A 19,521-nucleotide genomic window follows, 5' to 3' on the forward strand; every position below is an offset into this window, starting at 1 on the left:
ACTCGGTTCGACTCAATTCAGATTCGCCACCCGCTTACGCTTCCCCTTCACCCATTACCCATCTCCCCTCCATACACTTTACTCCCACTCATAGATTAATCCTTCAAACATGTCCTCTGCGCCTCCTACCCCTGGCTCAATCACCCCGCCCAACGAGGACCCGGAGAAGGGCATGCTCGACATTTCCATGAACCAGTTGACCGTCGTTAGCTTCGACATAGAGAAGAACAAGACGGATTCAACAAATGTCCACACAGACATCAAGTCCGTAGACCTACCGTCCGCGCCCAAGCCACCAACGGCGAAACCTCCGACCAAACCTAAGAAGAAAGTTTCCAAGTGGATTCTCTGGCAGCTATGGTTCAACACCTACAGGTACTATATCCTGTATTAATGTTTTTCTTGGACATCACTGACGTTATTACATCCAGGAAACTGTTCGTCTTCACCGTGACGCTCAACATGATTGGCCTTGGTCTAGCGGCTGGCGGTGTGTGGCAATACGGCCTACGGTATAATAGTGGTATCGCACTTGCGAATATCAACGTCGCTATCCTCGTCAGGAACGAGATTTTTGGTCGACTACTCTATCTCTTTGTTAACACGTTTTTCGCCAAGGTATAGTTACACTCCGAGACCTAGGGAGAAACAGTTATTGATGCCTCTTCTTGTTCTAGTGGACCCCGCTAAGATTTCGTCTTGCTTGTACCTCGGTCCTCCAGGTAGGCTTACATCCCCACACATTCACAGGAGACGTGTCGCTTATTATTCCTTCTAGCATCTGGGTGGTATTCATAGCGGATGTGCCACTTCCGGGATCATATGGATTCTTCTCAAAGTTGTCCGTAACTTCGTGGCTCACAATTCTCAAAACGACGCTATATTGGTGTTTGGCGTTGTCACCAACCTCGCTCTGGTGATCACCGCCATGGCGGCTTTCCCTTGGGTTCGGAATAACCATCATAAGTAAACCGTTTTTATCCTTCTTCGTTTTGGTAAACGTCTCTGACACGACTATTGTAGCGCTTTTGAACGCCCTCATCGATTCGTCGGCTGGACGGGTATTGTCCTCACATGTATGTTCTATGCTGGTCCGTTAGTCGAGGGATCTAACTTGAAGTATCCTTCGCGCAGGGGTCTTTACTATCCTCGGCGATTGCTGGGATGAAGACACCCAGTCGTGGGACGTCAGCGGCAAACACATCGTCCGTCAACAAGATTTCTGGTTCGTGATGGGTATGACTATCTTGTAAGTGCTCCCGCGGTTTCGTTCGCTCGCGCTCAGCTAATTCAGCCGACCCCTTGTAGCACCGTCACTCCGTGGGCTTGTACACGTCATGTCAAGGTTGACATTGAGTTGGTCAGTCTTTCTTATCTTATCTCCTTCCTGCGAGCTTCTATGATTGATGTAGAATCTCTGCCTAGCCTTCACCAAAGGTTGCAATCCTCCGGTTTGAACGTGGTATGCAACAAGGTTTGCTCGCTCGTATCAGTCGGTCCGCTGTCAAGGAATACCACGCTTTTGGTGTGATCTCGTATGTCACTTATCATATTCTTAGAGACCCTCTCTCTGACGCGTCTAGGTCCGTAGAGAAGGGAGACATGCAAAATATCATTACCTCATCTGCGGTGTCCAAGGCGACTTTACCCGCAGTCTTGTAAATGACCCTCCAGAGAGGATCTGGACGAGGGAGTTGAAGGTTCGTACGTTCTCAGAACGCAATTTCATTGTTTCTGTGCTTAGGTTCTCGGCATTCCAGTTCGCCGGTGTGTCGAATACGTCTACGCTCTACAAAAGGGGGATCCGTATCTGCACGGGTACTGGTCTGGGTGCCGCACTTGCGACTTGCATTCAAAGTCCCAACTGGTCAGTTCTCCATTCCACTTTCGGAAACCATGAAAAACCTCTTATCATGGTCTTTCATTGGTCTCTAGGTATCTCATCTGGATTGGTAGCTATCTTTAGTGTATACGTTGAGCGCATATGGGCGCTGAGATCTTATTGCCAGGCTCTGACCAGGAGAAAACTTTCGGCCCAACAATCTCGGGTCTCATCCATCGTCATCTCGAAGGTCGCGTCCTGCTTTGGGACAGTAAGCAGCGCGGCGGACGTCCAGACACCATGAAAATTCTGAAGGAAGTGTGGGATTCGTGGCAGGCTGAAGGTGCGAATCTCAATTCCCATGCTAGACAATTTTACCTCGATATTGAGAACAATTGAACACGGGGCGAATGAATAGTGGTGTTCATCACGTCGAACTATCAAGGCAATGCAGAGATCACGCAGGGATGTAAGGAGGCTGGTATTCACGCATTCGGAACGTTGTGGGACTTCGTAAGTTTTTCTCATCTGTACCGAGAACGACTTGCGATTAATTCATTCGATTATGGCACACAGTAATACCGGCATGCTTTAGTAACAATGGTTATCGTCCTGCTCCTGCCCAACAAAATTTTTCACCTGTGCTACACTCCGATTTAGACTTCCTCCGCTCCTGCTCTTGTATTTTTACTTCATCAATCTAGAAACTTCGATCATCCCCTCTTCGTGTGAGAAGGATGTGATCATGGTCCAGATATACGCATACACTTGTTGACTATGACTGCACCGCAATTTATGTAAATGAACTTTAATACTACGGCTATCTTGAGTATCTGTGATGTGGTCGAAGGAACAGGAGGTAATGTCTCCACTGTAGTATAAGGTCTCGGGAAATATCATCTTGCCCACGCACTTTCTCCTGTCGAGTTGTATAGAAAAGGTGTTCTTTCGTGATGTCGTTTCGTATCACGCTGAATGAGTATCCACAGCACAGAGAGCTATTCAGAACAAAAGAAGAGCTCTGGTCTGGAGTCAAAAACCTGCGTCGCCTTTTCGACTTCAATGTGAATCACAGCCACATGGATTTGTTTTTGATTATGCAGGTAACCCAACCTTCTCGCCGCATCTTGAAGTGGTCTAAGGCTGGTTCGACCTCACGACCTCTCGAATGAGTCTTGACGAGTCTAACCGCTAGAGCACTGCGGCATTACAGTAATAGTTACCTTGCTTGCAAGGTCTCTCCCACCCCGGTAATTGTGGCTGAGCGACTTTTTCGCACACAAAGCCAAACAGTTTGCGTAAGCTTTTCTCACATTTCTGTGGCACCCCTCACTCAATGCAATCGCGCACTTGATTACCATCATCAGGACGGAGCAATTTCTATTTGCCCTGGCTATACAGTTTCTGTACATGCCCAGCATGTTTCGCGAAAGTATGCTCGATATCTGCGCAACGCGCTCAGGCCTGAAGGGCTATCGACGCCACAATGAATCAGGCCGATGCTTCTCCTGAGGCCTACGTACACTGTGCACGTGAAAACAGTTGAATGTCACCTCAAGGGAGGTTGAAATACACTTTTCACTCGTTAAACGAGTCGTTTAGGGTGAAGCTCGCGATGGAGTGAATGCGGGTGAGGCGGGAAATATGCAGAAGCGCCCGTTCTGAAGGCGGTTTTAGCCTGCCCTAAAGAGTAACTCACCGGATGACATCATCGCTTGCATTGCATGCCAGCATGCGCAGAGCCGGGCGCTCTTCGCCGCTCCTTCCAGTCGAACCACGTCGTCGAAGGATGTTCTGCAACGCCGGCGCATGGATATCTCGCCGTCGTCGACGTCCTTAGTGTGCTCTTTGTATCTTTAATGTGATCTATCCAACTGACCAACCTGTTCCAGCTGTGTATGCAGACTTCTCTTTTGTGGGATGTTGCTCGTTATGTCCAACCTCGACATCGGCCTTCTCGTTTGTCCCATTACCTCGCTCATCATCGAGCGTTATCATTGCTCCTCTGACATTTGCGACATTCCGTGTTATAGGTTTCGCTCTACTCGAGAAGGCATATCTTGAAGGAGATCAGGATGTCCATGTTGTGTTGTATCACCCCGGTAAGTCCTCATTCTTGGAATCCATGTTTCAATGAGGCGGCCTTCGATCATGCTAGCCAGAGCGTATGGCCAATCGGTTACTAGCTTGTATACAGCCAGGCACAGGATGCTTTTGCTCCGGTATTGGGTGCTCGCTACACGGGTTATGAAGGTGTGAAGGGCCGTCCACCGGTTCATGATTTTCTCTTGTAATTATTCAGGTTCTGTGTTGGTCTAACTGGGAGGCCCTGCGAGTCTGCGACCAATGGTTAGTATACGGCATCGTGAATTTTTGTGAGCGTGCCTCACTATTACTTGGTAAATTACTTGTTACTTATTTCCTCGTAGTACTCGACGCTCGGTGTAGGTAGACTGTATGTACTTCCATGTATGTACTTGTAGTTGCAATAGCAAGTCAATTTATGGGCAATATATTTTGGATTGCAGTCACCAAGCACCACCGAACACAATTGAGTGATATTTCTCTGGTGAAAAGTGTGAATTTCCGTTCCGGCCGATGTGAGTGAATTCGGCAATATAAGGGGTGATTTTCAATCCCCCTCTGTTATACTGTGAGATGGTTGAAAGTCACCGTACACAAGTGAACTTTATACCGGCGGGTGAGCGAATAAAATTACATTTACTGGTGTTTCTCAGGGTGACTTTCAATCCGAATGGCGTGCACAGTGGTACGCTTCGAGGCGCTGCTGCGGTCAGCGAAGCAAGAAACCTGACATCAGTGGCCATCGGAACGTGGATGTATTGTGCAGATTTAAAGGCTGCCTCTGAAACGAGTTGAATACGAGTTTGCGAGCCAAGAAGAACCATCTGTGGCGCGACTCTTGCGTGACCATCCAGAAGTAATTTCCGGCCCTGAATACTCTGCAGTATCGCTAACAAAGTTGCTACTGCAAATAAAGTGCACATAAATATTGAGCATTGGTAGATATGCCATTGTCAGAAGAGGTCTCTCAAGCAAGGTCAGTGCCACAGCATGTGGAGCTTCCCTAGTTCTGGGTGTATTGGTAACACGTACGACTCTTCGCCACCGGTACATACTCATTTCTCGCCTGCTTTCCTCACGAAACTAATCACTTTGCTTCACAATAAATCGGACATCGAGGAAAGACGAAGATTGCGACTGAACAACGTGATATATCGAAGTGAACGAGTCGTATATATTGCTAGTGCGCCCAGAGCTAAGTTAGACAACTCGACATGATATCTCTCGATGCTTTATACTATACTTAATGCGGCTCCTTTTCGCGGATATACACACATTTCTACCTGTTTTCGTCACAAATCCATGAGTCATATCGAGAAAAGCGAGGAGCTCGGGTAAGAAACGAGAATTCAGGCGAGAAACAGTCGCGTCCCGTTCCATCCGTCTCGAATTCGCCCCTTCTGGTCTTGTCCGTGTCTTCCTAGGCCTGTACCATACCTCTATGTTTTGCATCACAGGTCACATCACCGTACGTTTTTCTCACAGAATGTCAAGTTCCCCATCCTACTCTGGTTAAATTCTGGCTCCCGTTCATCATATCCTCCGGAAGGCTATGCCCCTCTTCAGCTCTCCGCACCCTGCATGATTCCATAACTGTCACTGTCAATATCCTCCCGGCAGATCGCACATAAATGCCATGTTCGAACCAATTAATCGCTAGCAGCCTGCGTTCATATCCGCTTTATCCCCACTGGACCCTGCCCAACGCGGACATAGCCCGCCTCCATGCCTACTCTTTTCGCCTAGTCAAAGGGACCATGGACGATCTTTGCAGCTGGTTGTATTAATTGTAGGACCTGTTTGTCCTGGGATCGGCGGTTGAATGGAAGGAGGCGCAGCTCTTGGACCGAAGACCCTTGGTACCTTCGAGAAGAGAGCTTCATGAGGCACAGCACGAGTACATAAATTATGCTACATACCTGCGGAATTCAACATCCCAACTCCACCAAATCCCTCCTTCCACAGGCTCTCAAGTTGCACCATGAAACGCATCATCATCGCCTTTGACGGAACCGGTCAATCCGCCAGCCGTGGCGACTGGTCAGTCTCCACCAACGTCAACCGTCTCTGCCATGCTCTCCTCAATTCACCCGACCTCCCCGTGCAACAACTCGTCTTCTACGTCTCCGGCGTCGGGACGCAGGACCTCGGCATGGGCGGTATCGGGACAGTCGTCCAGGGAGCACTGGGCGAGGGTGTGGAAGAGAACGTTGCGGACGGGTACACGTTCATCATGAACAATTACCTCCCCGGCGACGAGCTGTTCGTGTTCGGGTTCTCGAGGGGCGCGTTCACGGCGAGGGTGTTGGCGAATATTGTAGCAAGGTTGGGTGTGTTTTCGAAGCGGTATTCGTGGGCGTTTAAGGACGCGTTGGTGGAGTATAAGAAGGGGAAGGAGGCGTTTGAGGCGCATCTGGCCAAGTTGAGGGGGAGTATGGAGTTGGATCAGAAGTATTGGAAGCCGGCGAAAGGGGCGTATGTTCCGAGGTTGTACGAGGTGAAGGTGAAGGTTGTGGGATGCTGGGATACGGTCGCGAGCTTGGGGATCCCGTGGAGGCCGACGTCGAATGCTGGGGGTGTATCGGGTGAGTATCAGCATTTCGATGGAGGCCTTGTGAAAGGTGAGAGCGATCGGTCTTTCTTGTGTTTAATCGAGGGCTCACCAAATGTCGTAAAACTTCTCCATAGGTATCGAGAATGCATTCCATGCACTCGCTCTCGACGAATGCAGAGGACCCTTCACCCCCACGATGTGGCACCTCCCCACCGATGAAGACGCCGCAAAAAGTAAGTCACGAACCCTTCCTGCCTCGAGTCTCTGCTGGATCGTGTGTGTGCCCGGCTCACTTACACATACCCTCTCCCCACAGCAATCACCCTGAAACAAACCTGGTTCCCCGGTGTACACACCAACATCGGCGGCGGCTACCCCGACCAAGCCCTAGCCGACCTAACCCTCTCCTGGATGATCGACCTCTGCCTCCCCTACCTCTCCTTCGACCTAGCCTACATCACCTCCGAACTCGATCTCTCACACCACCCGTGGAAAATCAAGTCGAAGAACCGGATGGAGCACAAGGATGGGGCGCCGGATAGGGATTGGAAGGGATGGGGGTGTGGGAAGTGGTATGATTCGTATAAGAAGGGGCAGACTTGGAGTTGGAAGTATAGGACGCCTGGGGCGTACGTTAGTGAGACGGAGGGAGAGAAGGGGAGGACGAACGAGACGATACATGCGTGTGTGAAGGCGAGGTGGGACGCGTTGAAGCCTAGTTGGAGGCCAAAAGCTTTGGAGGGTTTCGAGCCTAGAGATGAGGGTGGAGTGGTAGAGTGGGTGAAGAAAGATAGGAGGGGGAAGGAGGTGTTGGTCATCGAGGAAGAGGCCTTCCAGAAGCAAGAGCCCGTGAAGCCTGATTTCAGCGCTGAATGGATGTTGCGGTATGCTCCTGTTACCCCGGCGCCATCAGCACAGGCATCGAAGTAATTTTGACCTTGTTAGTGCGATGCGTTGTACTACTATACGCTCGTTCGTTCGTTAGCTGTCTCTGATGTAACATAATAATATTGAAATGGGAGTAACGCACCTTCAGGACCAATCCACGCAAACACCACGACACAAGTTAACAGTCCCATGGTCAAGTGAGCTCGAGCGAGCGAAAGAGACAGATGAGGGGTGAACGAAAAGTTACATTGATTTATACACGCGCAACTAATGGCAAAGTTCGAACCATACGATACAAAGAGAGGCAGACCAGCAGCAGCTACAAACTATAGTCGTAGAGCGCTAGTCAGACCAGACCAAACGGATCGATAACTATAGGTTACGTGCTAAGTAGAATCTGGCAGTCAAAGATTACAGAAAGAGATGGAGAAGGAGGGAAAGCATTGAACGAGAGTTATATCACAGAGAGATCGTATGCGCCAACACGCCACGACATAACACAATACGACAGTATGAGCTTGTGTGGCGAGATGGGCTGGGAGGGGGTTGTAGAAGGCAAGAGGTGATGAGAGATAGGTGCAAGTATGGAAATGGCGTGGAACGTTATGTATGGCAGGAATGTCAAACGGCAATCATAGGACTCAAGAATCAGACGCGGATCAGCAGATGCAGAACGTCCACTCTGATAAGCCCCTGAGTGAGGGCGCGAAGGATGAAACGACACGATAATCGTACAAACGCCACACCTGGGAGAACGACAGGTGTGGCGCAGAAGAGATAGATATGTGAAAAGCAAATGAGCAAGCAACGAGGAAGCGAAGATAAAAGACACACATAAAAGGCGGGCGCGTGGCGAGAAGTGCAAAAATAGGAAACAAAAAGAGACAAGTCGGACGGAATCAAATACACGGCGTGTGAGCTCAAACGAGCGAGAGCATAAGAAAACGGAATAGGATATGGGCGGGTTGGCCAGGGTGAAATCATGATCGTAACTATGGTAAGTCCAAGGGGGACGCCATTCTAGGGTGCTCACGCATGGCGCGCTCATGCCCTGGTGTTGACCAACAGTACATTCAACCCCGTTTGCTTGACCCACTTCAACGGTGTGCGCTTGTTGGGCGTTCGGCGGATGTCCTTCACCAGGCTCTTGCGACTGCCATGCATGGCGTTACGCAAAGCCACTGGCCCATGCTCGCGCTCATCGAGGTAGTCACGAATGCTGATAAAGGCTTGGCTCTTCAATAAGGCCTTTGCTTGGGTCAAGGAGCGCGGCAGGTTGGGATTGGAAAAGTAAGAAGCAGTGGCAGGCTTCGAAGCATTCGAGCTCGGCTTGGTGGAGTTAAGGCCGAGCTCGATGATGAGAGCCTGGCAGAGGAGGAGAGCCGACCCATTGTTCCCCGGTGGGGGAGGGCTGGCGAGGTATCTGTGCGAACAGAAATGGGTACAATCGATGATCGGTCAGTAAGCTACCGCGAGTGGCATGAAGACGTAAAGGCGACTAGAAAAAGCGCGCACTTAGACATGAAATCCCTCGCCTCGTTGTAAACGGGCGATTCCTTCTCGTCTCCAAACTCGGAGACATCGTCGACGACGGTCCTCTGTCCCAATCCAGTCGTCGCACCTTCTCCACTTACGACCGCCTGAGCACCTGCAGCCGGAGCTGAGGTCTGCTTCTTCGCCTTCCTGGGTTTGGAGGGCGAGGCGGGAGGGGTGGTGGCAGACTTCGCAGCAGTGCGATTCTGCGCCGGGGACGAGGGAGGGGACGGGTACGAGTCGGTGACATTGGTCTTCTCGAGTTCAGGGGTCTTGCTCCTGCTCCGGGTCTTCCGCCTGCGACGTTTCGGTGACGCCGGTTGAGGCTTCTCTTCGGCGTTGGTAGCGGGGGAAGAGGTGGCAGTGATGATGGTATTATTATTAGTAGTGAGTTTGGGGTTCTTGGGCTGAGGCTTCGCCCTGGTAGATTGAAGGTTGGTCGAAGTGGCAGGGCTCATGGACATGGAAGAGAAAGCATCGGCGAGGGCCTGTGCGTCGGCACGAGAGAGGGAAGGAGAAGTGGGCCGACTTATGAGAATGAAATCGTCCGAGCGGGGTGAGCCCGGGACGGCCCTGCTGGCAAGAGAGAGCTCTCCAGAGCTTGAAAGGCTCCAGACGATCTCGTCGTCGGAAGCCGAGTCATCCGCCCAGCGGCTGGATTGGGATAGAACGTCGACGGGGGAAGAAGCGAGTGACTGAGCCATTGCGAGAGGTGGCGAGAAAGGCGAGTGGGGGAAAAGAAGGGAATCCGGGGCGTCAAGGGGGGTGTTGGGATGTCAGGGTCGAAACCGATGAAGGATTATATGTCTGCTTGTCCGCAGCTGGTAAAGACGACTTCACAGGGGGTCTGTGTTGCCTAAACGACGGTCTGGGGGTGAGTTTCGGAATCGATACCCTCTGCAAGCGTAGCTAGCGTGAAACAAACGGGCGGAAGGGGACCAGCGCAAGTGGGGGTCTGAAGAGAAGAGGGAAGGGTCGAACGGACGTCTTATTACTGAGCGGACGTCCTGGCCAGCCTCGTGCGCGTCTGGAGGAAACGTTCAAAAAGGAAATATCGCTCATTTACCATTCCTCTTCCGCGCGATCTCAATTATTCGGCTTCTCGGCTTCCGTTGCCTGCCCTTCAGACAACCTCCAGAACGTCTCATCTCCCCATCCCCCAACCGTATACCACACATACATATTCTCTTTTTGGCCTCACAAAAGCACTCACATTACCACAGACCGTGAACGTAAGCACAATCGATGCCTCGTTCTGCATCGAGTCCCGATACGCACGCCGAATTCCTCATCGCATCGTGCTGGGCCACACGCAGATAGACGCAGATTCGGTCAGCCTTCAGCTGTGCGTAATCGTCCAACATGCGTCCATGATACCGGCCGTATGTTCTCATCGTGGTCGGTTTTGGTCATTCTTCCCAGGTCATACACCGAGAATACCTTCCTGATACACGCTCGAGATTTCCTTCCAGCGCCACACGCTCCCAACACGATCGAACACCGTGGCTTTCTTCGCCCCAATTGTCTTGCTCCTCGACCAACCGTCTTCTATCATAGGTAGCTATCGTACTCGTCTGTTCATCACCATGCTATAGAGGCCAGAACATCATTTTCTCATATGCTACATTAACATGATATCATTGCCAAAGCCGATGACTGCTCGGGTCCACGTTCAAAGCAGAGCTGCTCATCCTCTGAGTTGCCAATCAGATTCTTTGGAGACATGTTTACCAGGCATTCTAAGTATCAACGCCTCGAACCAAAGCTTGATCAGGATCTCCCTTCCACCTCAGTGACACACTTGCTTGAGGAGGTTTGGGCCACATCTCCGTGCTCAGGCTACACAATCGAATTCAGAGCAGCCTCCTCCCCTCTACAATTCAGGTCTAAGCATCCATCTCGACTGATACCCTCGTCATTTCTATAATGCCTCCAGCGGACTCAGACCGCCCAACCTCCGGCCCTCCCATCATCTGACCTCCATGATCAACAGAACGTCGATCACACGCACAACCGCAAACGACCCGGACGCCTTGTGTAACATCCCCGGCGACCTCGCACTTCGTCACGTCTACTCTGCACGGGCCGCCGACTCTCTAGAAATACATCCTTCGAGACTTCGAGGACGTATTTATATTGTCTACATATGACAATGTGCTCGCTCGTCTGGTCGCCCTGCTCTCTTTTACCCGCAGTTACTGAGTCACCATAACGTCGAGCCATTAAAGCCACTTTGCCACGCAGATGCTGTCTTTCTCTCTACCTGTGCTTGGGGCGGGCCTTTTTGCTCTACCGGGCGTACTCGCGACAAAAGGTCCCTCGCCTGGGCAGATCAAGAAATTGGCGACTTTCGGAGACTCGTATACTGATATTGTGACAATAAGCAACGGAGGCACACAATGGCCCGTCTATGCCAGGTCTGCTCTTTCCACCCCTTCCAACTCCTTCCGAAATTGCAGACTCACGATGTTCATACTCATCACTTACATTGCCACAATCTGTGCAATGATCTGAAGCGGCTATGCCAACGTCACGCTCTACCCATTCGCCCGCTCCGGCGCACCCTGCTCTCAACTGCTCACTCCCCGTCCATTTCCTGCGGTCGTACAAGACGAATTACCAGCATATTTTGCAGAAGTCGCGAACGGGACGATACAACCTGAAGCAGACGATACGTTGTATACGCTCTGGATCGGGACGAACGACGTGAGGGTCCTTTCCCGCCAATTTGGCCGCTGACATGTCTGTGCAAGGAAAAAAAAGCTCATTGCGATTCTTCTTGATCTATATTCTCGTTTTGATTATGGGGACCTAAATCCGGTGAATAGTTGGGCCCAAATACGTTATTGACCGGAGGACAGACGAACGGTGTGACGGTAGTCGACACGACGAAATGTGCGATTGACTGGGTGAAGACGCTCTACGATAGTGGGGCTCGGAACTTTCTCTGGCAAAACGTCAGTATACTCCGGTCGCTTCTGTTGTCCCATCTCATACACATACATGGACTATGATCCATTTTCCCCTGTGTGCTCATGTTTTTCTGTCATAAAGGTCATTCCCCTGGAGCGCACCCCTCTCTACGCTAACGATTCCTACACCAACCACTACTGGACCCGGGAACGCAACACGACAGAATGGCATCTCTTCATGACGGAGCTCAGCGTCTCTGCGAACGAAATCGCTCGACTCATGCTCGAAGCTTTGCCCGCTTCTCTTCCCGATGCTCACATCGGTCCGTTCTTTCTCCCTCTGAATCATCTTCTTCGTCACATTCCTAATACTAATTCACTATTGAATCCCCTACGCCGATGAACACACACTGACGCACAACGAACAGGTCTCTTCGACTCCCACGCCCTCTTCACCTCTATCCTCGATAACCCCTCCGCCTACCTGAACGGCACCGCCCCCCTCAACACCACTGGCGCCGTCAAGTCCTGCGTGTACGAGCTGAACGAGAGCCCCACTGATACGGGCGTGTGTACGATCGCGAATGGGACGGATAGAGACAGTTTCGTCTGGTACGTCTTCAAGCTTCCTGACGATCTCGAATTCAGTTCTGCCCTTGTGCATCTGATTCCGGAAGCCCCTTGCTCATGTTTCCTGATTCTCTGTTTACCGTTATCGTCGCTGAGCACTGATGCTGATTGAACCTGACTGTGGCATGCATCGGCGTGGTTATAGGTACGATGAGCTACACCCTTCGGAACAGTCGGATAGGATCGTGGCGAGGGAGATCGCGAATACGATCTTAGGCGTGGGGAGTAACTTCACGACGTGGTTCAGTTGAACACGCACATCAGATCTCGGTGACCGACCTAATGCAATTTGAGGGCCAGACAGAGCAGTCTGGATGCCGAATGTTGGACGGCCGGTGTCCGCAATCTTGTTAGAGCGCTTCCATGCAGGCGCCACAAAAGCACGGGGGTATCAGAACTCTGCACCACGCGCAGGACATGCATATTCGATCCTGAGAAGTAAATGAGCTGGGTTGATAAAGATAATGGGAACTAATGATACACTGATGACGTCCCGACCGAGAAGTACTCGTGCAGAAGTATAGAATAGAATGCGTGATAGTCAGAAAAACCTGACGGCACGCACGGACGGGCGCTTCATGCCTTCCATCACCAGCCCCTCACCACCACGCCTCACCGTGCAGGTTCCCCCAACCAGGTCCTCTCTAGCATCACCAATCCGTCACATTCACATCCCAGCCTCACTGATATATCCTCCAATAAACCGCACTCCCACCAACCCCTGCCACCGCCACCTGCTCCACATTCACCCCCCTCTTCCAGACCCTCCCACTCCCATCCCTCACTTCCGCAGCCTTCGTCCTCATCAACATAAACCTGTTCCCGTCCCCTCGCGTCAAGTTGACGGGCACGGCGCTCGAAGTGCGTTTGCCCGTGCCGAGCTGGTAGTCGTAGTTTGTGCCCCAGACGAAGAGGTCTTGGCCTGTTGTGGGTGTGGTGCTTGTAAAAGAGGGAGAGGAAGAGGGACCGGAACGGAGGAGCGTATCCAGTGTGAGGAGGACGTGACCGTCGGAAGAGATGGAGAGTGAGGATGGAGGGATGGGTTGGAGGTTATTTGTCTTTTCCGAATCTATCACACAATGTCAATTCAGTTCATACTCTATCCCTGAACGAGAAACACACAACCAAAGTCACAAGAAAAAAATCTCACATTCTAGTAACCCACTAACGTTCTTCGTCCTCACCGGCACACCCTGCGCATTACTGTACATCGCGTTCCCCAAGCCCCCATACTGTCCGTTCCCACACGAAAGCAGCTCGATCGTCGGGATACCTGTCCCGTCGATGCGCTCGACGGTGAAGAACGCGAGATTGCCGCCTGCGTTGAGGTCTATGCATTTTGTCTGTGTGTTTCCTGAGGTGGAGCGCCATAGGACGACTTCGGTGGGGATGTTGACAGTGTCGAGGGTGACAGTACCGCCTAGGCCGATCTGTCTGTACGAGTATAAACCAGCTCACGATCAGCGATAATTATGAGACAAAGCGTAGAGAGTACGTACCCATACTCGTTCGCTCCCCATCCAAGTACTCTCCCTGAATCCGTCTTCGCGTAACTACTCCGTGCACCCGCCGCAATTTGATCGATTTTCACGCCCTTCAAACTTGGTACTTCGAACAACTTATCACAAAACCTTATGGGCTCGTCGTTCACGCCCATCAGGTTCTCCGATACAGGCAGCAACATGTCTCTCGGCGTCGGAGCCGACGATGAAGCTCCATCTTCTGCGTTCAACGGAGGTGCAGCTTCAAACCATTGATTGCCGCGCGTCTGTCTGTTGTATCTTGCCTTGTTCGCATACGGGTCAACGGCAGATTTGGGGATGAGCTCGACGTGCAAGCGGGATAGAGAGGTGGAGGACGATGGGTCTGCGATGTCGAATTTACGGAAACCGAGTTGGCCGTGGCTGTTTGCGTCTTTGTCGATAGGATGGGCAAAGGTACGACCAGAGGAGGTCAGAGCGAGGAGGTGATCCCTTCCTGCTGCTATTGACACGAATCTGCACGATCCCAGGATATTAATAAAGGAGTCTCATGGTCAAGAGCATGGTTGAGAGTGTACTTTTCACCCCACGAGAGTGATTCTGCCGGAACGACTTCAATGAAGTCCACCCCTATTTCCTCGGCCCATATCCAACCTGTGCCCCACCACGGTGAGCTCCCGGGCGTCGGAAGACCTGGGTGAGGCGCTTGTTTCTCGGATTGTGACGAGAGGACGTAAACTTTTCCGGATGAAGAAAGGGCAAAGACGCGAGAGTCGGTCAGTTTTATTTGTGTGATGTTCTACATACACACAGGTATGAGATATCAGGGATCCCAATTTCGAGTAGGAGGAACGGAATGAATGTACGCACCTTCCCGCTCAACGTGAGTTTTGGCCCTCTATTTTGTGATTGTGATTCAGAGCTGGAAGAGTTATAGAAGCCATCTCCCCATTGATAGATATCGCCTCTCGCATCCACACAAGCTGCATGCGTCTCATGCAAAGCCAAGTCCCGTAATGCGACATTCTCGAGGAACGCGGCCGTTGCAGGCGTGCGTATTGACTCTGTAGCATCCTCCGGAAGAAGAACGTGATTCCTGCACAAGGGTAATGAACGTCATTGTAGATCTGCACTCCTATACACCCTCTCGTGTACAGTATGACACTGTACGGAGACGAGAGGATGGACGTACCTATTCGACCCCCACACGACTGCCCTGAGCTTCCCATCCTTATCCTCTACTGCCGGAATCTCGATCTCCTTCGGAGTTTTCTTCTTCTCGAATATAAGGTCTGCATCGTTGTATATTTTAAACCCGTCTGAGAGCTGACTTCCGGCGAGTGCTGCAGAGGTAAGGAGTATGGATCCGCCAATGGCTGCTCGTGTAACTTTTCTGGACCCAGAAGAGGATGCATGGGAGTGTAGCCTCCGAAGTAAGCGGGAGTTGGCGGATTTGCCTACTTGCTTGAACATTGTAAAGAATATTCAGGCCAAGGAGCTCGACCGGGGTGTATCACGAAGGATTATTGGATGGCTTCGACGCGAAATGACGGAAGAGTATCGCGGTCAGCTGACGTTCGGAATCAAACACGCGTGTGGCGTCCAATCATCTCGAGTTCATTTTTTCCGCCTCTGGTGGGCCACAGCTCTGGCCTTGCTCTTTAAACAAAGATTTACACGGTTTGCGGGTATCGCAGGATTCAATACAGGTAGACGTGACCACTTGGGATGCCATTCTCTTTTTATTCCAATATTAGAACTAGCCACGGACGGAGTGGTGTTACTTATTTAAATAGGGGTCGACGCAAAACCCAAATAATGTAATGGTAGACGAGCAAGAAACGAGAAACGAAACTGTACGTCTTTTTGAAAACGAGGGCCTGAGCCTGAGATTCACGCTATGCGATACGTGCCGAGGGATCATTCACAATGACAGGATCTTTCCACGAAGCCTGAGCCAAAAAGCACACCGTAAGTCTCGCTCTCCAACCAACGCATCGAGAATTCGACAAGATCATCACTCACCAGCATAGTGACCTTCTCATTTCCATCGCTATCTGTCACAGTCCTCACGCTACCGTCCTCGACCGTTGGTGTATTCACAAATCTCGCCACGCTCTCGAGCTTCTCCACGTCAATTCCATACCTCTCCGCCAGGCTCGTCAACTCTTTTCGTGTCGCGACATGTTTTCGCTCGTCGAGGAGATCAGAAAGTGTCATGGCGAGCATACGATTATGTGGTGCTTGTGAGGAGTTGGCCTCGGCTTCGGATTGGAGGCGGGAGGAATGTGATCGGTTGACTTCCTCGCCCCGCTGTGGAGTGGAGGTAAGATTAAGGTGAATGATTTTAGCCAATCAACGTCGTGGTAAGAGTCAACGGTTGAGAGAAGGTAGACAGGTAACAATAGCGCTATGAAGTAGAAGTTGAGTTTAGTACACACCAGTTTGATACTCTGCATATGATGGTCCACTTTGACAGGCCCGAGCCTCGTCAAATTTGCATGCAGCTGAGGATCCTGTGCGTCCCTCATTATAGCTATTCAGCCCCATACACAACCATCCATCATCCACCATAGGGCACCACCCGCTCAAGGAAAGTTCAGTGCCACGCATCCTCAAAAATTGTTCAGTATAAGAAGCACGCACCTTCGTCCTTGCTCCCGCTCGCATACGGACTCTCCTTTTGGCTCCTCATAGTCTTCGGACCCTGCGATGTGACAGCATCATTTGCAGCGGCTTGGGCTTGAACTGCAGCCGGTCCAGGTCCGGGTGTTCGAGCACCAGCCCAAGATGGCTGTTTGGGCAGTTTACGTGCTGTTTTTGAAGAGGCCGAACCCATAGGGACGTTTCTGAAGCTTTGATATGCAAAGAGAGGCACCAGTTACTGGGTAACGCTGATATATACCAGAGTTTTTGAGACAGTTGATCAGCGGTAAGAACAGGGAGCAGAAGAAATTACAAATGTAATAATTGCGGGGAAGGATGTTCGAGGATGGTCGCCGCGTTGAACCGCGTCTTTGACGTCACCGTATCAATGTGGCACCAAGAATTTGGACATTGCATTGTGGCCTTGACATGCTTGACACTTGATCATGACGGCCATCCACGTTTTGCACTCACCAGCACTGACTCCGCTATAGTCTCTCCGATCCTGAGGCCTGATGCCTGGCTCCTGAAAGACTTCGTAGTGTGCTGGTTCCAGCTTAGAAATCTTGTTCCTGAGCCAAATTGGCACTCCGATTCCCTTCTTGTCGAACAATGCAAGAACAATGATTGCAAAACGACGTACAAAAGATTCCTTACGTCTATTCAATTCACCCCGCATCCTTCTGGACGGGTGCTCTTTGTTCTTATCCATGACTTATTATTTGCTCAGTATAAAAGCTCTTGAAGGTTACAATTACCCCCACTTTGACCCCCTTCCACTGACAGCGCACCCGACCTGTGCTATGCCTCGTCGAAATTCAAAAACTATAGTATCTACTCGAAAGATCGAGCAGGACCCGTCCTCTGAGGTCGCATTGAGATCGTGAGCCTTTCTCTTGCATCACTAAAGAGTCGTTTATTGACTTTTTTTTTCTTCAACGTCGCAATTCTTTTCGCACTTCTGCCCACCTACATTATCAACTCTCGTCCGCTGTGCAGTGTACAGCTCTTTCGAAGGCTTCCAAAGGATGTTCTTCGCAGGATACTCGTAAACCTCCGCCAACTCGCTCCACCGCATCGCATCACTTCCCGAGGCTCCTGTCAGGGTCCATCTGGTGTCAATGTACCAGAGGTGGACATGTTGCATCTGGGATGGATATTTGCCACTCAAGTCTGTCGCGAATGGAGAAAGGTAGCCCTGGGCTGTAAGACACTATGGACGTACATCGACCCTGCCGTTCTAGGAGAAGAGTGGTCGCGAGAGATGCTTCGCCGGTCGAATGGCGTGCCGCTGACCCTTCGACACACCTCTTCATCTTTGATTCACGGTAAACTGCGCAAATTCACGCTCAAGCTTCCAACTCGCCCGAAGATCCGTGCTCTCGAAATAGACCTCGAACGTTTCCATGTCGCCAACGACCCCACCCTCGACCAACTTGAGAAAACCCAACCCCACCTCGAACGGCTCGAGTTCCATGCACACGAGTCCGTGCCTACCATTGATAGATCAGATTACTTCCGTATGCCTCTTACCTGGCTCGGGGGCGCCTCTGCACCTCAACTTCGCTGGTTCTCACTCTTGAATGTTATTCCCGCGTGGAACTCCCCCATCTTCACAACATCGGCTCTCACCTCCTTGTCTATCGGGTTCAGCTGCAGCGCGGCTTTCGAGGAGAGTCGGAGAGAGATAGAATCTCGCGTACGTACACCTGCCGAACAGCTTCTTTCAACCCTCAGAATCCTGTCGCACTCGCTAGAGGATCTGGAGCTCCAGAACTGTATGCCGCTCCAATGGCCTGTTAGGACAGCAGGTGCCCCCTTGGTCGTCCTTCCTCGGTTGGAGAGTCTCAAAGTCACTTGCGATAGACTCGATGATGTCCTCCGCTTTTATGAGCAGCTGGTGCTTGGGAAGGCACTGTCTGTGCTACATATCGACGCGACGCGCATTGGCCCGCTGTTCGATACACCCGAGCTGGCCTATGATCGCGTCTTTGGTCTAGTGCAGTCATTGTGCTTTCCTGCATCTGTGATCTCGAAGTCAATCTTCAACGAACTTCTCTTCAAGTACACCCATCATGGCTCCACCCCCTATGACAATACGGCCACTAGCACACTCATGATCCATCTCGGGTCCGGCATACTGCCTCGTCCTCTTCCCTCTTTGCCTCTCCCAGGTTGTATCCGTCCACCCGAAGTACGACTTTCCCTCCCAATACCTGACCGTTCGAACGACAAGGTCGCCAACGTCACACTCCTTCGTCTTATCGACATCGTGCCCGCGAACTGGAAGACTGTCAAGACGCTAGCGATGTACTCTGCCTACCCCAGCCATAATTTCTTCGTGGGTCCACGCCCGTCATTCAGATGGAGTATCCAAGACACTGAGAACGCTGTGGAGCGCCTGAGCGGGCTGCAAAACATCTTGTGCGGCCATCAAGTCGCAGACAAATTCCTGGACACCTTGTTGAAGATCAATATACTCGAGTCACAGCCTCTGCCTTCAAGCCTAGGCCACGTTAATACTGGCGATATATCGGCGCGGCAACGAGCTTGCCTGCCTGGTCTTCAACGCCTCTTCCTCTTCGAACCCGATCTCTCTCGTACATTGACGGTCGAAAAGCGGTTAGGCAACACTAACGACACGTTTACGCTAGTACCCGGTCAAGAACGTACGCAGCTACGCAAGAAGCTGCCCCGCGTTAGTGAAGACCAAAGTGGCAGTACCACGGGGATATTGAGTCGCTTGATCGACGGGCGCAGGGGATTGGGTTCGACTCTCGGTGCGGTGCATTTGTTGGTAACGAAAGCGACGTCGAGAACAGATATTGAAAGGGTTAGGAATACCTTGGAGAGAAGTGCGGGTACGGAAATCATTGTGGAAAATGTGGAGGACACCCAATTTTGGGCTATAGCCAAGAGGGACGATTAGTTTGGGGTTGAAAACTGGTGGACTGGCAGATGTTGGATTGG

General features: G+C 51.3%; 6 protein-coding genes across 6 annotated transcripts; 3 read left to right on the top strand and 3 right to left on the bottom strand.

Moving 5' to 3' along the window:
• Window positions 1-187: 187 nt before the first annotated feature.
• Window positions 188-2,401, top strand: STEHIDRAFT_51165 (uncharacterized protein; the record flags this gene model as incomplete). Its single annotated transcript, XM_007300389.1, has 12 exons — window positions 188-375; window positions 432-618; window positions 678-722; window positions 779-966; window positions 1,024-1,076; window positions 1,135-1,249; window positions 1,309-1,360; window positions 1,426-1,535; window positions 1,592-1,700; window positions 1,761-1,871; window positions 1,997-2,165; window positions 2,241-2,401. 12 exons carry the CDS (start codon window positions 188-190, stop codon window positions 2,399-2,401), a joined length of 1,488 nt encoding a protein of 495 aa, XP_007300451.1.
• A 3,422-nt stretch (window positions 2,402-5,823) lies between these two features.
• On the top strand, window positions 5,824-7,483 carry STEHIDRAFT_119409 (uncharacterized protein). Its single transcript, XM_007301289.1, has 3 exons — window positions 5,824-6,528; window positions 6,596-6,694; window positions 6,778-7,483. The coding sequence occupies exons 1-3, from the start codon at window positions 5,889-5,891 to the stop codon at window positions 7,389-7,391; spliced, it is 1,353 nt and encodes a 450-aa protein (XP_007301351.1). The 5' UTR covers window positions 5,824-5,888; the 3' UTR covers window positions 7,392-7,483.
• A 910-nt stretch (window positions 7,484-8,393) lies between these two features.
• On the bottom strand, window positions 8,394-9,346 carry STEHIDRAFT_154228 (uncharacterized protein; the record flags this gene model as incomplete). Its single annotated transcript, XM_007301290.1, has 2 exons — window positions 8,394-8,772; window positions 8,865-9,346. The coding sequence occupies 2 exons, from the start codon at window positions 9,344-9,346 to the stop codon at window positions 8,394-8,396; spliced, it is 861 nt and encodes a 286-aa protein (XP_007301352.1).
• Window positions 9,347-12,373: 3,027 nt separating this feature from the next.
• Window positions 12,374-15,400, bottom strand: STEHIDRAFT_119410 (RCC1/BLIP-II). Its single transcript, XM_007301291.1, has 7 exons — window positions 15,098-15,400; window positions 14,776-15,001; window positions 14,484-14,704; window positions 13,924-14,421; window positions 13,575-13,858; window positions 12,574-13,493; window positions 12,374-12,410 (listed from the first exon to the last, which is right to left on the bottom strand). Exons 1-6 carry the CDS (start codon window positions 15,376-15,378, stop codon window positions 13,105-13,107), a joined length of 1,899 nt encoding a protein of 632 aa, XP_007301353.1. The 5' UTR covers window positions 15,379-15,400; the 3' UTR covers window positions 12,374-12,410; window positions 12,574-13,104.
• A 235-nt stretch (window positions 15,401-15,635) lies between these two features.
• Window positions 15,636-16,836, bottom strand: STEHIDRAFT_93369 (uncharacterized protein). The gene is made up of 4 exons (XM_007301292.1): window positions 16,552-16,836; window positions 16,347-16,441; window positions 15,931-16,218; window positions 15,636-15,857 (listed from the first exon to the last, which is right to left on the bottom strand). The coding sequence occupies exons 1-4, from the start codon at window positions 16,742-16,744 to the stop codon at window positions 15,804-15,806; spliced, it is 630 nt and encodes a 209-aa protein (XP_007301354.1). The 5' UTR covers window positions 16,745-16,836; the 3' UTR covers window positions 15,636-15,803.
• A 518-nt stretch (window positions 16,837-17,354) lies between these two features.
• Window positions 17,355-19,480, top strand: STEHIDRAFT_108916 (uncharacterized protein; the record flags this gene model as incomplete). Its single annotated transcript, XM_007301293.1, has 2 exons — window positions 17,355-17,434; window positions 17,551-19,480. 2 exons carry the CDS (start codon window positions 17,355-17,357, stop codon window positions 19,478-19,480), a joined length of 2,010 nt encoding a protein of 669 aa, XP_007301355.1.
• Between the last annotated feature and the right edge of the window lie 41 nt (window positions 19,481-19,521).

Source organism: Stereum hirsutum (genome assembly GCF_000264905.1).
Source record: "Stereum hirsutum FP-91666 SS1 unplaced genomic scaffold STEHIscaffold_3, whole genome shotgun sequence".
In the NCBI taxonomy this organism is placed as follows: Eukaryota; Fungi; Basidiomycota; class Agaricomycetes; order Russulales; family Stereaceae; genus Stereum; species Stereum hirsutum.

What these genes read in the sequence shown, in the direction of transcription:
- STEHIDRAFT_119409 (XM_007301289.1), top strand. Translation starts at nt 5,889, where the DNA reads ATGAAACGCATCATCATCGCCTTTGACGGAACCGGTCAATCCGCCAGC. An exon ending in CGATGGAGGCCTTGTGAAAG is followed by an intron (nt 6,529 to 6,595) that starts GTGAGAGCGATC and finishes ACTTCTCCATAG; the next exon opens with GTATCGAGAATGCATTCCAT. An exon ending in CGATGAAGACGCCGCAAAAA is followed by an intron (nt 6,695 to 6,777) that starts GTAAGTCACGAA and finishes CTCTCCCCACAG; the next exon opens with CAATCACCCTGAAACAAACC.
- STEHIDRAFT_119410 (XM_007301291.1), bottom strand. Translation starts at nt 15,378, where the DNA reads ATGTTCAAGCAAGTAGGCAAATCCGCCAACTCCCGCTTACTTCGGAGG. An exon ending in TCACTCTCGTGGGGTGAAAA is followed by an intron (nt 14,422 to 14,483) that starts GTACACTCTCAA and finishes GGGATCGTGCAG; the next exon opens with ATTCGTGTCAATAGCAGCAG. An exon ending in TGGGGAGCGAACGAGTATGG is followed by an intron (nt 13,859 to 13,923) that starts GTACGTACTCTC and finishes ATACTCGTACAG; the next exon opens with ACAGATCGGCCTAGGCGGTA.
- STEHIDRAFT_93369 (XM_007301292.1), bottom strand. Translation starts at nt 16,744, where the DNA reads ATGGGTTCGGCCTCTTCAAAAACAGCACGTAAACTGCCCAAACAGCCA. An exon ending in ATATGCAGAGTATCAAACTG is followed by an intron (nt 16,219 to 16,346) that starts GTGTGTACTAAA and finishes TCCACTCCACAG; the next exon opens with CGGGGCGAGGAAGTCAACCG. An exon ending in ATGAGAAGGTCACTATGCTG is followed by an intron (nt 15,858 to 15,930) that starts GTGAGTGATGAT and finishes TTTTTGGCTCAG; the next exon opens with GCTTCGTGGAAAGATCCTGT.